At 39.3% G+C, this 19,619-nt stretch overlaps 1 protein-coding gene across 1 annotated transcript in view; it reads right to left on the bottom strand.

Moving 5' to 3' along the window:
• COL6A6 (collagen type VI alpha 6 chain) overlaps nt 1–19,619 on the bottom strand; it is a 107,411-nt gene that overhangs the window by 35,108 nt on the left and 52,684 nt on the right. Inside the window, exons 22-27 of the mRNA XM_019934137.2 lie at nt 12,517–12,579; nt 8,354–8,416; nt 7,524–7,574; nt 5,831–5,866; nt 5,058–5,120; nt 332–394 (exon numbers count right to left, since the gene is read on the bottom strand). Coding sequence (XP_019789696.2) covers nt 332–394; nt 5,058–5,120; nt 5,831–5,866; nt 7,524–7,574; nt 8,354–8,416; nt 12,517–12,579 — 339 coding nt within the window. The remainder of the gene's footprint in view (nt 1–331; nt 395–5,057; nt 5,121–5,830; nt 5,867–7,523; nt 7,575–8,353; nt 8,417–12,516; nt 12,580–19,619) is intronic.

The raw sequence follows: 19,619 nt of genomic DNA, 5'->3' as shown, positions 1-19,619 counted from the left end.
ATTCACTGATAACTTACTGACTGTGAGAAAAGGGCAAGGATTGGCCAGATAAATAAAATTCACTGATCATTGAGAAATCTCATTCTAGATGAAACGAGAAATCTCTTTTCATTTCCTCCTTCAATTCCCCCCACCACCCAAGAAATGGCAACTGATATTTAATCGGCATTTTATTCCCTCCTCTCTCTGAGCACATTAAAGGTGGAAAAATAGTGAAAATCATTGCCAAACTGCAAAGACTGAAAGCACACACATTTGGATAATGAAGACTTCAGGCACCGACTTTTTATTTGGAAAAGGAGCTGATGTGATTTATGGGTTTTCAATTTACCTTGCGTCCAGGAGGTCCCAGCTCCCCAGGGGATCCCGGCTCTCCTGGAAGCCCAGCAGACACCTCAAAGCAGAATTTATTTACTTTAGAATTATACATACATGTTTGTGTGTTTGTGGGTGTGGGTGTTTTACATTTCAAAAGCAATACACTTTCATTTTAGAAAATTGAGAGATTTCCAAAAGGCACACAGAAGGAAAAAAATCCTCAGCAACCTCTTCTCCCCCAAATAATCCTTGTTGACATTTTGGTGTCTTTTCCTCTGGTCTTTTATTTGTTTATCCTTTTGTTATTAATCTATACATATTTTAATATATTTTTATACTTTTTCCTGTTGCCTTTTAAACTAAATATATACCTTGGGGCATTTTCATGTTACTAAATATTCTTTCACAAAAATCACCTTTCATGGCTGCCATAGTATTCGATTACATGGATATACCATAATTTATTTAATCAGTCCATTATGGTTGGTATTTAAGTTTGCTGTTGTTGTAATAAGCATGCCACTATAAAGTCATATGTGCAATTCTGATTATTTCCTTAGGGAACATTGTTAGAACTAGAATTGCTGGGTCAAGGGAGAAATTTTTATCTAAATAAATTTTTATCTCAACTTATCTAAATTTAGTAGGTGATTAAACTGAAAAACAAACACATGAACAAAACCCCAGAAAAATAAAAATTTAAGTATAAAAACTTTTGAAGTAACTACAACAAAAAAATATTTAGTTGTTGGCTGGAAATATTTGTAGTAAAATGGGGAATAACAGCAGTAAATAAAAAGAACATTTGTTGACTATTTACTTTATTCATGTGCATTCAGCAGTATAATTTATCATAAAGAAAGCTAGAATTTAGTTTAAGAATTAGGAAAAATTCCTTTGCTCATTCACAATGTCATGCTTTTTATAAGAATAAAAAACAAAGTTGTCTAAAATCAACTTAATTTGTAAAAGCATTGCCTATGGAACAGAAAATAATTATTGATGTCCTTTAGGTCTTCCAATGATATTTACAGCATGCTGGGTTGAGTAAAAAAACAAAACAACAACCTTACTGATCATATTTTATTTAGAAGATATAGATTAACCTCCAGGGCAAAAAAAAAAAAGCAGACTGAACATTGGCATTTACTTTTGCTCCCTCCAGTGTCTTACTAAAATAATAGTAAGCAGATTTTTTTAAAAGGCAAAAATATGACAAGCATGGGGAGAATGAGAAAGGAGAATCTCAACAGCCATCAAACTTCGGAGGCTGGAAAGCAGAAGTACCAGTGTTAAATGACTTAGAGCTGAAAAAGCTGAAGCCTAGGCCAGCAGCAGGGAAAGCCAAGAATCTGTGTGTTTTATAACACACTCTCAGAAGGTACCTCCAGAAGTGGAGGTAAAGGAGAGAGGCTTAATAAGGCAGATTGGTTGAAGATCATTTTAGGAATCCCCAAGCCTCCTCCCCATTCTCTACCGTTGGGTGAATGTCTCTTCTTCCTCCTCAGTGACAGAGGTAAAACTGAGGTGTCTGCACTAGGAAACCCCAGGCAGAGCTGAGGGCCAGTGGTACCATCCAGAAAATAGGGTGATCAAATGAAGGTGTGGAATAGATGTGAGACCCCTAGAAAGCTGGGGTTCCCAGAAAGCTGGCAGCCAGAACTTCACCCTCAGGCAGGAGGTTGAAAGAATCTTCTCAGGGGAATCTGACTAGATTTGAGAAGAAAGACCCAAAGATGCTGATGTTAGACGTTTGCTAAGTAACAGCTCAGATCACTCTGTGACACTTGTAGTTGACGAGCCCCACCCATCTCCTCGGGGTTTCCAATCAGAATTTTTGTCCTCAACTCTTCAATACAGAGAGTTAGCCCATTCCCTGGAAACATGAGAAATAGAGAGCAGGACAGAAAAAAACACACTGCAGGGAACAGACTATGTTGGGCAAAGAAGACTCCAAAAATACTAATTTATATCCTCAGGGAGATGAGATGTTTCAACCATAAAACAAGAGCAGGATAGTATAAAAAAGCAAAAAAAGTGAGTGCTTGAAAATTAAACTATGAGAGAAGCATTGTAAGATAAAGTCAAAGAAATCTCCCAGAAAGTAGAGCAAAAAGACAACGTTCAGAGAAATCAGAGCCAAGTGGCAGAGAGATTGCCAGGTTTTCCTAACAAACCTTGTGAAATTAGTTGACTCTCTAAACCAGTGGTCCTCAACTGGGGTGGGGGGGGGATTTTGTGTCCCTCAACCCTGACTCCTGTGGGGACATCTGGTAATGTCTGGAGACATTGATGGCTGTCATAATGGTGGGGTAAATGTGGACGATGCTGACTCTAGTGGGTAGAGGCCAGGGATGCTGCTAAACATCCTGCAATGCACGGAGCAGCCCCACAGCAATTATCCAGCACAAAATCTCAGCAGTGCTGTGGCTGAGGAACCCTGCCTTGAAGTATGTGCATGTGTGTCAAATTGATAAAAAGAATAAATAAATACAAACATACCTCTATACCCAAAATAAGATAGGTTCAAAATCATGGCAAAATTTTTAAAAAATCCTTCAGTTGGGGGAAAAAGGTGAAGATTTAGAAAACTGAAACTAGGAATGTAATCATTCCAAGAGAACTAAAGAGACACTCAAAGCTTTATCACTAAAACCTTCCAGTGGGAACTGCTGATCTTTCAAAGAGAAAACCTGGAAGTTTTCAGTGTCTAAACTTCAAATTCAAAAATACAGAGATGTAGAGAAAGCAGCATGGCAGGTGAAATAAGCAAGTTAAGAAACAGTGATGAAGGGCTTCCCTGGTGGCGTAGTGGTTAAGAATCCACCTGCCAATGCAGGGGACACGGGTTCAAGCCCTGGTCCAGGATGATCCCACATGCCCTGCAACAAGAGAAGCCACTGCAATGAGAAGCATGCACACCGCAATGAAGAGTAGCTCCCACTCGCTGCAACTAGAGAAAGCCCGCACGCAGCAACAAAGACCCAATGCAGCCAAAAATAAATAAAAATAAAAAGTAAATTTATATTAAAAAAAAAACAGTGATGAATTGTCCAATGTGGGAAAAAAATTCAAGTAACCAAAGGCCAAGAGGAAAAGATGATATATTTATTCCCCATTAGTTTATTGCTTTTTAAAAATGATTAACGTGCCATTGGGCAGCAAGGGAACCCAAGAAGCTGCTGACCATGTTTGCATGCCTCCAATGTTCAAGGGTAAACTACCTCATTAACAAGTAGAGGGAAAAGATCCAGAGATCTGGATTAATTTGAAAGTCTTTTCAAATTATCTTTCTTTTATCGGTCTTCTTCTTCTTTTTTTTGAGAACAAAAATGTTAAAGGATAGTTATCCAAAAACATGTATGAAGAAAAGAATTATATCCAGGAAACAGTCCTCTTGGGAAAAGCAGGATGGAGGGAAAGAAGTTTCTTTATTTTGTACCCCTAAAACCCACATAAATAGTCTCTTCACATAAAGTTTTTGTTATACTTTCCAGGAAAAAAACAGATCAGAGTAAAACTAACTATGGTGACAAAACTGAAAAACCACCTCAAATAATAGTTTTATCAGACTTTGTGTTTTTCTTGTCCAGCAATTGACATGGTATCAAGATCAGTTTACCTGATCAGCGCTGTTCTGAAGAAAAGAGATAAAGATGGTCTCAGGAGATAATTGTCATAAGATTTTGTTTTTTATAAAGCCACCATCTCAGTTTTGCAGCTTATGATATATAAAGAGTCAGCAAAGGCAAAATCCATTCTTAGCACACGAGAACCCAAGGTAACCTCGGGATGCTGATGCTTCTGAGGGTGCCGGAGATGGGTGTTTATTCTGAGTGGTCCAAAGCATTAGGCAATGTCTAGGTCCTCCAGGGAATAAAAAGGACGCATTCATTACAGTATATTATTTTACATAATAAATGGAAACTTTCTCCTAGAGCTCAAGAGATACTTTCTTGAGCTAAATTGGGAGAGGACCACCTCATTAAAGTAGTTTAACGAGACCTTAACAGGGGAGACAAGATGCCAGTGGGCATTATATTACACGAGATCTGCGGGGGGGATGGGATTAAACTGGCCATATTTTGTGGTGCAAAAACAGTTTTGACCACAAGGATTCCTTAAGAAACAACACACAACTTATTTCCAGTGTTAAGAATGGTACCTTGTCAACCAGATCAGGTGAACTTGGTCACTACGAGCCTTATTGCTGGCAATGAAGGATGAGTAAAATATCATTTCCCTTCCCCAAGTTTGCCTTAACAAAAACCACACGTTTTACAAGTCTTTGGGACCAAATGACAACTCAAATGACTGTAAAAGCATGAAAAAGGACTTCCCTGGTGGCGCAGTGGTTAAAAGTCTGCCTGCCAATGCAGGGCACACGGGTTCAAGCCCTGGTCCGGGAAGATCCCACATGCCACGGAGCAGCTAAGTCCATGCGCTAAAACTACTGAGCCTGCGCTCTAGAGCCCGTGTGCCACAACTACTGAGCCCACATGCCACATCTACTGAAGCCTGCATGCCTAGAGCCCGTGCTCTGCAACGAGAAGCCACCACAATGAGAAGCCTGAGCACTGCAACGAAGAGTAACCCCTGCTCACCGCAACTAGAGAAAGCCCGTGCACAGCAATGAAGACCCAACGCAGCCAAAAATAATAAAATAAATAAATAAATAAACAAAAAAGGACTTCCCAAAGTAGCTGAGGTTGTAAGGCTTTGCAGCCTGAGAAACTTACCATCTTGCCTCTAGTGCCCTTGGGTCCAGTTTCTCCTGGACCACCAGGGTCCCCAACCTCACCCTAAATAAGTTCAGAGAAATAAAATAAAATGGTTAGTAAAATCAAAGGGATATATCTCACTGTATTTTTATACTGATTCCAACGTGAAGACATTTTTCACATATATTTTTATTTTTAATAGTCTTCTTTGAAGTGTCTTGCCCCCAATAACCCCTCATTTTTAAATTCTCAACACAGTACACTGGAGCCTCACTATTTTATTCCTCTGTCTCTCCAGCCAGAACACTGCCTCCTTGGAGATATGAACTGTGCTTTTCATTTTGTCCCCTGATCCAATCACAGGACCTAGCATTTACTGAGCTCAGAATCTTTCCAGCAGAAGTGAAAGCCTTAAGGTAGAGGACAGCATCGCTAACTTATTATCTGAAGGTGCCTTATAAACACGTTGGGAGAATTGAGGCAGGTGAGATCAGGTAATTTTGGTTTTCCTTACATTTTACTTCCCTTTGAGCAAAGAGGAAAATACATATCGTAGAGGGGAAGGAGTACACGTGAGGAGAAAAATAAGGATGATTTCTTCCTTTACTTATGAATTAAAAACTAGAAATGAAATATTATTTTTAAAAGTCTGCTTCCTCCTTCTCCCCTTTCCCCATAAAGTTTTCTTTTTATTCATTTATAATTAACTATCCTTCTATTATCCTATAATATATTTCATAAGCCCAGGAGTATCTCTGATTGATCCCTAGTTAGTATGAAGTACACGGTACCTTAGGTCCAATTTCTCCAGGGAATCCTTCTTGCCCCTATAATCGACAGTGGAGAAAATTAATATATGCACATATCACCAGGGTAGGCTTATATTGACTTTAATTTTGCCTGCCGCCTTATTTAGTTTAAGTGCCTCTGAACCAAGGAAGGGCCAGAACAATTGAAAATGAAACTGTATGGCACGATTTGAGAAACTAACTCCAATTTCTAAATTAAACTATTTACTGGTCTCACCAAAATATCATGACAACCTAAGACAAATGGGTAAATGCACACATCTGAGGAATTACACATCAGCTCTCCTTCAAATGTAGACATTCGACAGGATAGCTGGCCATCTGGCCAAGTGTTTCTGAAACAGTCTTCTTAAATGGATTTCAATTTTGGGGAAGAAATTGGGGAAGCCTGCCGTCTAAATTTGATCATTGGTTTTCTGGTCCTCTGTTTACCTTCTTTGGCCACAGACTATAGTTGAAGAGGTATGATAATCCTCATTTGATGAAAAACATATTTTATTTAAGATAAAGTTTATTTTCTGATCATTAAAAGTAAGATCTCCTCAAATATATTTAAAATATAAAAGGATAGAAAGAAGAAAAATCACCCAAATCTCACTTCCCAGAACAGTTACTATAAATATTTTGTCATATTTTCTTTAATCTTTCTAAATGCATTTCTAAAATGCATTTTAGCACAACTGGGACAAATGTTTTTTCTTATTACATTCTGATTTTTACTTGACATTGTCACAGAAGTTCTATACAATTATGTATAAACATTTACATTCATTTTAAAGAGTGGCTAATATTTCAATGTTATAAGCTACTTAATAGTTCCATTTTTAACAAATATTAAGGTTGTTTTCAATTATTCTCTATTCTAATGAAAATTTCACTGGAAATCCTTCATTCATTAGGTTTTTTTTTAAAGAAATTTTAGCTGTTTGGGGTTTGTTTATTCTTCCAGACAGCCTCTTGCATCATTCCCATTGGGATTTCATTTAGAATTACATTGATCCTTTATAATGTTTTAGACTTTCCAACAGAACTTGGTATGTCTCCATTTATTGAAATTTTATATCTCAGTAATTTTGGTCATGGGTCTTGAACATTTTTGTAGAAAGGATGTTCTTAACTATATTATGTTTTTGTGGATGTTATTATGATTTCTAAGTGGTTATTGTTGGTATATAGCAATCACTGCTTTTGATAAATTTATCTTACTTCCAGACACTTAAATATTCAGTGACAATATAAAGTTATAATTCTGATATTAAGTTACAAGGTTTAATTTTGAAGTTACTGCTTGGCCCAATGCATTTGGAAAGGCCCTGTAAAACTTCTCACTAATGATTAGAGTAAACATAGTCAGAGGACAAATTTTGGAATGCCTCCCTAATTCTTTAGATTAGATGTAATGTTCAGGCTGGAACCAGTCAGGCCCTGGCTGCGCATCTCTGCAAAGAACAGAAAATTAATTTCAGGTTTCATTTGTTGCCTGGCCCTTAGGTTTAAGTTGTTTTCTTTTTTTCTACCATATTCCCCACAAGATATCAGCAAATAAATGATCAAAATCTATCTATGAAGGTCCAAGTCTACCTTATTCACTACTTTCTTTTTTCTCTTAAATGTGGCCATAAAGAGCAACAAAAAATAAATGGAAAATGACCAGCTTTCAGTCGATGTGTCTTACCTTTGCTCCTTTACTTCCAACACTACCATAACCTGGGTTACCATCATCACCCTGTAAACAAAGCAATTATTTACAAACATCCCCTACTGCAGACAGAGGCAGGCTTATTCACAAGAGAACTAGACAGCCAGTTTTTTGGTTTGATTAGAAAAAATTAGGCAGCAGGATTCTCCCTCTGGGGCAGGTCACTGACATAGTGGCACTAAAGGAAACTCTCAATAACAGGCACAGACAAGGCACTGTCACTTAATCTCACTCGTCTCATCTGTAAAGACGAATAATAATTGTACCTGTTCATCATGTTATGAGGATTCAATGAGAAAATTTCAGGTGTATAATAATCTTAATAAAAGAAGGTAGAAGTGTTATCTATCCTGGATAACATTTGTATTTTAATACCTTAGCTCTAAACCATTTTCAGTTTTCTGGATAAAAGTAAGATCTCCTAAATGTCTGGGCACTGGCTACTGTTGGATCCTTGTAGAGGTTTTAGTGAGAAGCCCTGAGCACTGGGGGAAATGTGGGCTTAGTTTCCCATGAACGGGTTTGGATGAGAGGAAAGAATGCAAGAAAGGTTATGGGGTTGTTAAACACAAGTTTTGTCCATTTTATCATTTGGCTTCAAGAGCATCCAGCCAGGATGCTTGGTACCTGGGAAGTTGCTACCTTGGAAAAGCTGGTCAAGATGAGGATGAAATCTCAATCACTAGAAAGCTCTACGGCTAGATTAGGATGTTATCTTCAACATGCTCTTCAGAGAGCCACACCTGATATCTATTGAACTAAAAGGATCCCAAGAGCCAGATCAAAAGTAGGAATAAAATGCAAACCGGCAAGCCTCGAGGACCCCAAAGGCCAACGGCTCCCTTTTCTCCCACATCGCCAGGTTCTCCCTGTCAAACAGAACAATGAAATGTGTCCTTATTAGGTTGTTTTTGTAAAGGAAATTAGAAATGGTGGTACTAAGACAAGAATTTTCAACTGCATCCATGTGTATCACAGTGACAATGAGTTTGTGGCCAGGACTGTGTCTGTAAGCAATACAAGAGGAACTGCTGTTGTTGGTGAGTGAAGTCTCCTCCATTGATAAATGAAGCCCCAGCAAGTCTGATGTATTGTTTAGCGCAAGTTGCCATCTTAGCAGCTCAGTGCTATGAGCCGCACCCTTGGAAATGTCTTACCATGAGTCAAAGAGGAGGCTCTGTACTGTCTCAAAAAATTAACAAAACAGTTTTCCATGATGACCCATGCAAATCTTCTGGCTGCTGCAGAAACAAGAGGCCTATTAATCTACTTTTAATCAAGATAGCCAAGGTAGCACGACATCCCTGGCAATAGTTTCTGACTTCTGACTAACAGAACACCTACTGTAGATTATAAATCAATCTCAGTATTACGGTGAGGAAATCCAGCTACATGGGAAAGTTAACATAGGTTTACAGAAGAAGGTTAATTCCTCTTCTTAAAAAAAAAAAAGCTTTTAAAGTTTAGATTTTAAATGTACAAGATGTTGTGAAGACAGTACAGAGAGTTCCTATACATTCCACATTTAGCCGCCTGTATTGTTAATATCACATTAGTTATATTAGTAGGAACATTTGTCACAGCAAATACATGGATATTAACTCATTAACTAAACCCCATACTTTATTCAGATTTCCTTAGCTTTTACCACTTAATCTCCTTTTCCTGTTCCAGGACCCCATGTCTCTGTAGGCCTCTAGATGGGGACAGTTTATCTGGTTTTCTGGTTTCTGATGACCTTGACAGTTTTGAGAAGCATTGATCAGATATTTTGTAGAATGTCCCTCAGTTGGAGTTTGATTGATGTTGTGCTCATGATTATGCTGTGTTTTATGAGTTTGGGGAGAAAAGACCACAGAGGTGAATTGCCCTTTTTATCACATTGTATCAAGATTATATCCTATCAACATGGCTGGCACTATTGATGGTAACCTTGACCATCTGACTGAGGGAGGCTTGGCTAAGTTTCTCCACTGTCTAGTTATTCCCCCTGCCCTTTCCACAAAGCTCTCTCTGGGAGAAAGAGTGTTGGAAGGGTGCCCAGCCCATGCTGAAGGAGTGGGAGTGGTTTACTCATTGTTAAGGACAGAATGACAACACAGTACATGTGAGGAGTCCAAATGAACAAATGTCCACCAGCACTGACTGACCCCGGGGGGAGGGCGGTGGGAAGAGATAAGGTTCCATGGAAGAGAGGCAGAAGATCACCTGCCCTGAAGCCTTTCTTTCAGGGCGGTGTCCCCCACAGTGTGCTCTGGGGGCCACCTGCCTCCAAATTACCTGGGGTCCACGGGAAAAAGGAAATTCCAGGACCCCATCGGTATCAGTCTCTGGTGGTGGAGCCCAAGGATATGCCTTTATAAATAAGCTTCTCAGTGGATTCTTACACACACTGAAATTTGAGAACATCTGCTTTAAGGCAGGAAGACAAGGGAAGCCATGAGGCTTGTCCAGGGTCAACCACTTTATTATTGGTTATAGTCAGATGTTGAGCTCAGTATTAATTGCTGGGTTGCTTGCCTCCCTGGGAACTTGAGCTTAATGGAGTAAGGCAGGAGTAAGTGTCTGGGACTCATCTCAGTTAATTATGAGTCTAGAAGACTTGGTCCACCTTGGGGCTGCCCAAAGGGTTTGGGTTTGCTTTGAGGGCACTTACCCCCCAAATTCTTGCCCATCCCATTCAAAAGTTCCTCTTATTAATAATGATATTCTTTGGCACAACTACCCTGCTCCTGTCTATCTCCTTCCACACTTCTTTCTACATGCTCAGCTACATCCCCCTCTAGGGTCCCTCCATCCCTGTCTTGGTCCCTTCCAACACACCCTATGGAGTGCCTTCATTTCACATGCAAACCTTCACTATACACCCATGATGTCTGCACACACACATCCTCACTGTAAGATAAACTGTGTTCTTACCGTGACACCACTTCCCCTCGAGCCCTCTCCAGGGCAAGAAGGCAGCAATGTATCTCTTCCAAACTTTCCTTTCCAGACCATTATTTCTACACCACACGCCCTAGTAATCCCTTCCTTTTCGAGCTGATTATCCTTGTCATCCATGGATCGCATTTCATCCTGCAGTCAGCTGTCTTTGTAACACTCGGCTGCTGGCTCCATCATGTCTGCCCTTCTTAGCAGTTCTCCATTCCAATGCTCGCCCCTCTTCTTATGCCCTCAAGAAATTTCTCCATTAATTATCTACACTTTCTCACATCTTCAACTTCCTCCTTTCTCTCTGTTTTTCTTTTCTCTGTTTATAAAAGTAAACTACAGCCTATTCTATCATTGAAAACAAATAAATAGCCTGCTCCAATCTGTTCTAGACCTTGCCAGTACTAGCAGTTAATGTCCCATCTCACCCCCAAAGCCTAGTTTCTCCAAAGAGTAGTTTACTGTCCAGCATCCATTTCCTCCTCATGAACACATTGTTCAGTCCTCTGCAGCCAGTCAGTTGCTACATTTTGGAATCTATTCTTTGGCTCATTTAGCCATCAGATGTGGTGGCTTCTCCAGTCCTCTCTTTCTTACCTGCTCGATGCCAGCTGAGACTCCTGACCTCCCTTTCTAGGACTCTCTTTCTCAGCATCCAGTGTACTTTTCTGCTTCTTTCCCATCCTCCACTTACCCTTCTTACAAATGGTCATCACCAAGAGTCCTTTTAAACTCCAAATGATTCTGAAACCTCCATCTCCAACCAGTCCTAGACCCTCTCCTCTATTCCCCAAACCAAGCATTTTTCCTCACTCTTATTCCTCACTCTGACTTTCCCACTTCTGTGATGGGGTTCCTGCTCATGCTGGAAGCCCAGAGTCATCCAGCCCTCTTCTCTCTGCCTCAGTTCCTTCTTGGGAGAGCCCTACAGAGTCATCATGGGCCCCTCCTGTCCTCACCCTGTTAAGTCATCCAATCACTGCTTGTCTTGGAGACTGTGAGAGGACACCAACCTGCCCCCTAGCTTCTAATCTCTCATCCTTCAAAATATTCCCACATTGAGTTGCCTATTTAAGACCTTCCAAAGTCTGGCTGTGCTTGTACACGCCAATCACAAATTGTAAATAACACTGTGCTGGCTACCTAATCAAGTCAGTCACCACAGACTTTCTTGTTCTTTATGGTCCCCCAAACAGGATCATTTTTCATCCCCCAAATACCGGCTCATGGGTTTTTTTTCCAATCCTGTGTTTTCCTTCACATTATTTCTTCAACTTAAATTCTTCATGCCCCCTCTGCTTGCCAAATACTTCTTACCTTCCAAAGTCTACTCAAAATCTGCATCCTCATGATGCCTCTTTTCCCAGCCCAGAAATACTTCTATTAACACTATGCTTAAACCTCTGTTTCAGTCCACTATCCCTGACTAGTGTTTTATGTCATAGATTCTTGTCTTGAAAATATTTTCAATTCTGTGGGGTTGATTCTATGTCATATTTATCATTACACAACCCAGAAATTCTTTCATGAAACAAATATTTTCTAAGCACTTATGACATGCCAGGTACTGTTCAAAGCTCTAGGGATACATCAGTGAGCAAAACAGACAAAGATCTCTGCTCCCCTGGAACTGACTTTAGCCCAGCTGAATGGCAGTGTAGTGTCTTGGTCTTTAAAGGTATTCAGCGAGAGTTTGTATTAATGGAGGAAAGAAATAAAGGAAGAATAAATGAAGAGAAGGAAGGGTGGAAGGTGGGGGAAAGAAAGGAAGGCCTGCCCTAGAACAGTCCCCCTTCCCTGAGATCCTCAGCTGAGATTGGGTGTAGTCCCTTGTGAGATGATGCTGAGCTGGATTCTCATCTGGGTCCACAGCCACGTCCTTAAATGCTGCTGGCTCTCTAAGAACCAAGCCAGGGTATAGGAGCAATGAGATATGTTCTCTTTTGTGTTGAAAGGGCTCTGGCTAATATAACCAGACACACTTCCCTTGAGGAGAAAACCTCAGCTTTGATGTGTATAAAGGAAAGTGACTTACTTTATTTCCTTGGCTTCCCACACGGCCTTGACTCCCTGCCTCTCCTGCTGGTCCTGGAAGCCCCTGGAACAAAACAAGGGGTGCAAATATAGCTGAACATAAAGCAGCTTTCCTTGAAACATTCTGTGTCTCTTCTAAGAGGAAAATAAACCACAGATGGGAAAAGACTTATGGCTTTGGAAAAAAGTATCACAGCTGTCAAATGAAGACTAGTAAATAAAAGAAAATTAATAAAGTAATTCAGGCCAGATGTTGCCTAAATGATTGTATTTCCCTGTGAGTCTTCTCTTCGAAAGAGATTGTAGTTTCTCACTGTTTTGCTGTTATAACAGATGTTGCTAAAATGTCTAAAATTTGAAGAAGGCATTTCAGATGACGTTTGCCTTGGACTGTATTATTCCTGTTTCCTCGTTTTGAAAAAGCATGTTGTTGTTAAGGTCAGCTTATCTTTATTTGAAAATAATATGATTAATACAATAGAAAACTCAAGAAACTTTACTAAAAATAATTAGCACTCATAAGATATGTTCGGGTGGTACAAGATAAATATTCTGACATCATTTTCTCTTTCCTAGAAAAGTTAGAAAAGTAAATGTAAATAAATTTCCATTTATCAATATGAGAAGAAAACTGTAAAATACTCAGAATAAATTTAACAAGAAAGATAAAAGACCTACATAAAGAAAGTTTTAAGATTTTACTGAAAAACATAATAACAAAATTCAAACAAATGGATAAATATACCATGCATCAATATAGAAAGTCTATTTGATATAATAGAAGTCTCTAATATTCTAGAAAGCATACTTTCTTGGAACAGCTTTAGAGTTGAACATTAAAAAATTCCAATTCAGAGGCAGCCCAACTGCCTTCCTATGCTATTGACACTTGGGATCGGATTTTTTCTTTGGGATATCCAAACATATGGCAACAGATATCTCTTTTGGTTAAACTGTTTACGGGTACTTGTAAATAGTCCAAACACCAGTGAACTGAAATCATTTTCACATTTTTTTTTGCCATGGTTACTATAATTTAAAAATAAATAAACCAAATCTGTATAATAAGCATGATACTTAGTAAATTAATTTTATGAGAAAAAAATTAACATTAACCTTTTCATCTTTTAAAGAATTAAAGATGTAATAAGTTGAACATAAAAAATTTCCTAATAGGAAAGATTGCTGAACAATGAGTTAGCTACTAGGAAAGATAATAATGATCTTCCCACAATCTTCCATTTTCCCCTCTTCTTCATCTTAAAAAAGAAGTCTCAATTTCTTCATCCTCCAAAGCTCTTAACCCTTTCCCTTCTTTTACTTCCATCACTGCATGGAGCTCCCATGACCTGCATGTTCAATCCAGTTGACTTTTTTCTGCTCTTACCTTACTTGAATTTGATCATGTGTTCTTTGAAACTTTTCCATTAACTTCTGTAACACCAAGTTACCATGGTCTTCCTGGCCCCTTTCTGGTCTCTTCTCAGTAAACTTTGAAGATTCTCTGTCTTCTATTTGTCTCTTAAATCTCCATGTACCCCAGGGCTCCTCTAACCTTATTTTCTCACTTCATCCCCTCTTCCTGAGTCACACCGCATATATTTTCACATACCACTTCCACAAAATGATTCCTAAATATATGACTCTGGTCCAAACCACTCAACTGAACAGCAGAATCATCTATTAAAATGCCTATTGGGTATTTCATAGGAACTGGTTACCAAAGAAAATCATATTTGCCACCAGTCACACTCAGTCCTATTCTTTTCATAAGGAATGGTGCCACACTTTACTTCTCTTGAAACCCAATCCAGAAACCTAAGAATCATCCTAGACCCCTCCCTCTAGTTCATCTCTCAAAATCAATCAGCTACAAGTCCTACAGGTTCTATCCCCTTTCTGTATCCATCTTTCTTCCATTCCCATGGCCATCACCTACGTTCAGGCCCTTCTTGCATTCTTGCCTAAATTCCAGGCTTCCCTGAATGTAGCCTGGCCTCATTCTAATCCATTCTCCTTTCTTTTTCTCTTTTGATTTAAAATGTCAGGCTGACGATGCTATCGCTTTGTCTGAAATTCTGAATTCTGAGTAGATTTCAAAATAAAATTGAAGGTCTTTATTGATATGTAAAATCCCTCAAAATGTGGGTATTGCATGCCTCTGCAGTCATCAATCACTCTATGGTCATGCTCATCAAACCATCTGAAGTCCCCAAATTCTTCCCATTGTCTTATGTCTCCACACTTACACAAGATGTTCCCTTAGCTGTTCCATTTTCCCATCTAGGGAGAGGTACAATCTCCCTTTCTTGAAAATCTTACTTTTAGCATCACTGTTTCAAGAAGAAGACCTGAACTCCCTGGCTGAATTGGGCCACATAATTGTCCCACAGATTCCTCTACTCTGTAGGTAGTTGTTCATTTATTTCTCTCATCCACTAGATGCCAGCCTGTACACTCCTTGAAACAAGGGGCACATCTTATTGACTTCATATCTCTGGAACTTAGTATTGTATGTAGAACCAATCAATCCACCCATCCATTTCTCTATCTATCCATCCACCTATCCAGGAATGGTCCCCAAGAGGGATGAAATAGTGTGTTTAGCTTGTTGGTCTTCCATATGATATTTTCATGTACTTCACATGTACATGAAACGTACTTCTGAAGTAGAGAGATTTTAATTGTCCTTGACAATAAGAGGTATATTGGAAATCTTGCTTAAGAACTCACTTTTTGTGCTTCCTTCAGACATAATGAGTTCTATGAGATGAAGGAGATTTCTCAGAGATTACTTCCTGTATAGTCCCCACAAGCACACACAAGCACAATGAGAGATAATCTTGTTTGAAAGTCCTTCAAAATAAAAGATTTCTTAGATGGATGGATGGAAATGGACAGTCTTGTAATTAGAATATCAGAAAACCTGATCCAGTTTCCTGTGCAGAATCACACAAAGTACCAAACCAGGGTTTGTGACTGCTTGAATGGGGCTTAAACTTCAGTGAATTGTTACCCAGATATATTACCTCCTCAAATACAGCTGGTTGTAAAAGGGACTATGTTTGTAAAGGAAAGAAGGAAAATTCCCTGCCACCCCTAAGATATCAAGAGTCAAAAATTTGCCTGGATCTGAGATCAAGAGAAGCTGTGGAGTATAAAAAGGAGCTCAGGGCATCTAAAGGGAAAGAGCATTAGCCAAATCTCCATTGGCTTTTTTGTAATGACAGCCTTTTATTGAGCATTTATTTTGTGGAAGGCACTGTACTAAGAGGTATATATTTATATATAGGCTTCTTCAATCCTTACAACAACACAATGAGATACATGTTTTTTTTAACATCTTTATTGGAGTATAACTGCTTCACAATGGTGTGTTAGTTTCTGCTGTATAACAAAGTGAATCAGCTATACATATACATTTATACCTATTTCTCCTCCCTCTTGCATCTCCCTCCCACCCTCTCTATCCCACCCCTCTAGGTGGACACAAAGCACTGAGCCACGAGGCTGCTTCCCACTAGCTATCTATTTTACATTTGGTAGTTCAGATACATATTCTTAACACCATTTTACCACTCAAAAACAGATTCTCAAAGCATTTAACCACAAATCAATCAGTTAATAAGAGGATGAGATGGGAACGCAACCTGATTCTGACTCTAAAGACTGAACTCCCAGCCACTCTGTCTGCTGTTCTGAGGCCCATATCTGGGACAGGATTCCAAAACTCTTACCATCTGTGCACCAGCTGAGACTGGAGTTTTAAAAATGTGAATCTCCAAGCTTGATGCAGGAGGCTGGGGCCAGATCTAACCTCCAACATGGGGACTTGGGCTGGGGATCACGTTCCCTTTGAGACTCTGACACAGAGTCCTTGGCAAGCACAACTGCTTAAGTGAGGATAGAAAGGAGGTGTTTAGAGGAGGTGTAAATGTTTTAAAAATGTCCTCAGGTAGCATCTTATCACAAGGGATTGTACTAGGAGTTTGGGATAAATGGCCGGGGCACTGCCAAGAACACTTTGACTTTGGGTGGGATATGGCAGGGCAGGGGCAAGAGGTGTGGGTTCTTCCCATACTTAAAAGGAATCTGGATCAGTTTTATGGGGGTAAAATCTTTTCTACACTCACAACCAGCAAATATCATGCTGGGATGGAACAACTCAAGGAGATTAAATGCTCAGCTTCTGTAAGAGTCAGATATGAGCTAAGTCTGAGAAATAAAAATCAAGAGACCAGCAAGGGGTGAGCTAATGCAAGAGCAAACCCCAAGACACCTGAGAAGATGCTGCCCTGGATGGTGCTAGTGTAGGAGATGGCCCCCAACCTCAACTTCTGATCCTTTTGCATGCACCCTACACTCCATCCACATTGAACCATTTATGGTTTCCCAAACTCACCTTGATCTTTTTTCAGACAACCTGGTTCCTTTCCTGTGCCTGCCTCTCCCTTGGTCACCTGGAAAACACCTCCTTATCCTGCAAAAGCTAAGCCACTCTCTTCCTCCTTTAACTTCATCCATTCTCCCACCACTCTACCTTGGGTATAATTCTATTTTAACATTCAGTACGTCACATCTCAATTATTTGTTTGCATGAGTTTCCTTTATGAGACTGGGAGCACTTGAGGCTAGGGTCTATGTTTCATTCACCCTTTTATTTTACTACAGGGCCTGACACACAGGAAGTGCTCAGTACATGTTTGTCAAGTGAGTAAAATAAATGGTTGATGGATCATCCAATCTGGATTATGCAGAATGATGAAATTCAATGACTGCAATATAGATTATATATTGTTATAGTGTTACTATTATTATGGCCTTCTTTGGATTGGCATTAGCATGCTTTGGGCATAAAATGAGCCTGTTAACTTAGGTAATGTTGATGCAATATAGTAGTAAAAACATTTATATGATGCGTATTATATTGCAGGCACTGTTCTAAGCTCTTATATATATTAAACCATTTAATTTTCACAACAATTCAATGTGGTATCTATTATTACTATTCTCAGTTTACAGCAGGGAAAACTGAGGCACAGAGAGGCTAAATAATTTGCCCAAGGCCACATGGCTAGGAAGATACAAACCTGGCAATCTAACCCAGGCAGGCTGGCTCCAGACTCTGTGCCCTTGACTACTATGCTATGCTTTAGAAAAATAACAACAGAAACTATACTTTGTATCCCAAATTTGCACTGAATAATTTCAACCTTTCTTGATATTTCATGTGATACTTGATATTTCATATAATATTTCTAAGTATTTAAAGAATAATTCCAGCTCTAACTGGAATTAGTATTTTACATCTTATTTTCCATTTCTTTTCTAAGCATTGGTTATATTAGTGTAGGACTTGAAGGTAAACCAAACAAGAAAGGAACAAAGGAAGGTACAAAAGAATATGCCATTCCTTTCAAAGTTTTCTTCTTTCTCATTGTACCATGGACTGTACTTCTTTTATCTCATAGCTATATACTTGGCTGGATTAGCACGTGTGATCTAAGCCGAATTCCCCAACAGTGCATAAATTAATAAGTCTTCAGAACACTGTCAACAGAAGTCACATCCCTTTTTCTAAATGTACATCCTAAGAAACACTTTAGAGCCTGCAGTTAGAAAACACTCATGTAATTCCATTCAAGAGGCTGGTCCTTGTGCTGTAAAACATTATGAAGCCTATGTCAGTGAATTTATAGAGCCAATAAAAAATAATACTCTCTTGTCTATCTGATTGTGTTTGTCTCCCATGGTTTTCCTTTGAAAGCAACAATGTTGAGATCTAATTCATCACCTCCTGAGCACAGAAAATTCTATACATCTTTGAAATGGCACTTTCACTGTTTTGACAAGGGTATTTCCAGAAAAGCAATCAAAGAAAGAAACACATTTTCCAGCCAGTTAAACGGAAGAGCTAGGCTACAGGGAAGTGGTGCCTTTTGACTAACTCTGGTGATGCCAAGAGGCTGGATGATTTATGACTATGACCATTCCTGCCAAGGTGAGATTAAAGGGGACCCTCTCATAGAAGTATGCTACAGGGCAAATGGAATACCTTATTTGAGTAATAGCCACTTGGATACAATTTTGGATTCTAGAGTGAGGGAATTACCAAGCTCTTTGGATTTCAAACCTTTTACATCTCAATATTTCATATAAACAGATGAGATAATCACCACATATATGTTTCCTTTGGCATTTACTGTTTTTTTTTTAAAATCCCGATTTGTGGTGCCAGCAATGATTCAAGGATGTGAATCCAAAATAGCTACATTTCATCAGTTTAGTCCTACATGAAATTTTAAAGTTTTCATGCTTTTTGAAGGGGCACATTCATCAAAATTAGGAACAAATATCATTATGAGCAGGAATTAATATGCTTTAAAATATTGGGTCATGAGATACAAGTTCATGCAAATAGCTTCTAAAAAATTTTGATGATGAACATATCCACTTAAGCATTGGACCACTGCCCAGCTTAACTAATGGACACAGAGTAATGGATTCCCTTTACCTTCATGTTAGCCCAGAGCACAAGTCCCAACTGAGACTCATTCATTCATTTACTGATTAATTCATTATACAAATGTGTGTGGAAGCACTCTTATTCTGGGCTCTGGGACAAAGTCCTAGCCATCACAGAGCTTACAGTCTAGAAGGGAAGACACACAGCTAAGCAAATAAGTATATTCTATGATAGCAGGTAGTCAAGGACCAGATCATGTACAGGGACTTGCTACTCAGAGTGTGGTCTCGGGACCAGCAGCATCAGCATCACCTAGGAGCTTGATGGAAGTGTAGCATCTCAAGCCCCATCCCACAACTACTCAATCAGAATCTGCATTTAAAAAAAAATAATTTTATTTATTTATTTATGACCATGTTGGGTCTTCGTTGTGGTGTGTGGGCTTTTCATTGTGGTGTCTTCTCTTATTGGGGAGCACGGCCCCCTAGGTGCATGGGCTTCAGTAGTTGTGGCTCATGGGCTCTAGAGCGTAGGCTCAGTAGTTGTGGCACACGGGCTTAGTTGCTACGCAGCATATGGGATCTTCCCAGACCAGGGCTCGAACCCATGCCCCCTGCATTGGCAGGCGGATTCTTAAC

This window comes from Tursiops truncatus, chromosome 4, assembly GCF_011762595.2.
Source record: "Tursiops truncatus isolate mTurTru1 chromosome 4, mTurTru1.mat.Y, whole genome shotgun sequence".
NCBI lineage: Eukaryota > Metazoa > Chordata > Mammalia > Artiodactyla > Delphinidae > Tursiops > Tursiops truncatus.
The sequence above is the reverse complement of the archived record's forward strand: the minus strand, read 5'-3'. Positions and strand labels throughout refer to the sequence as shown.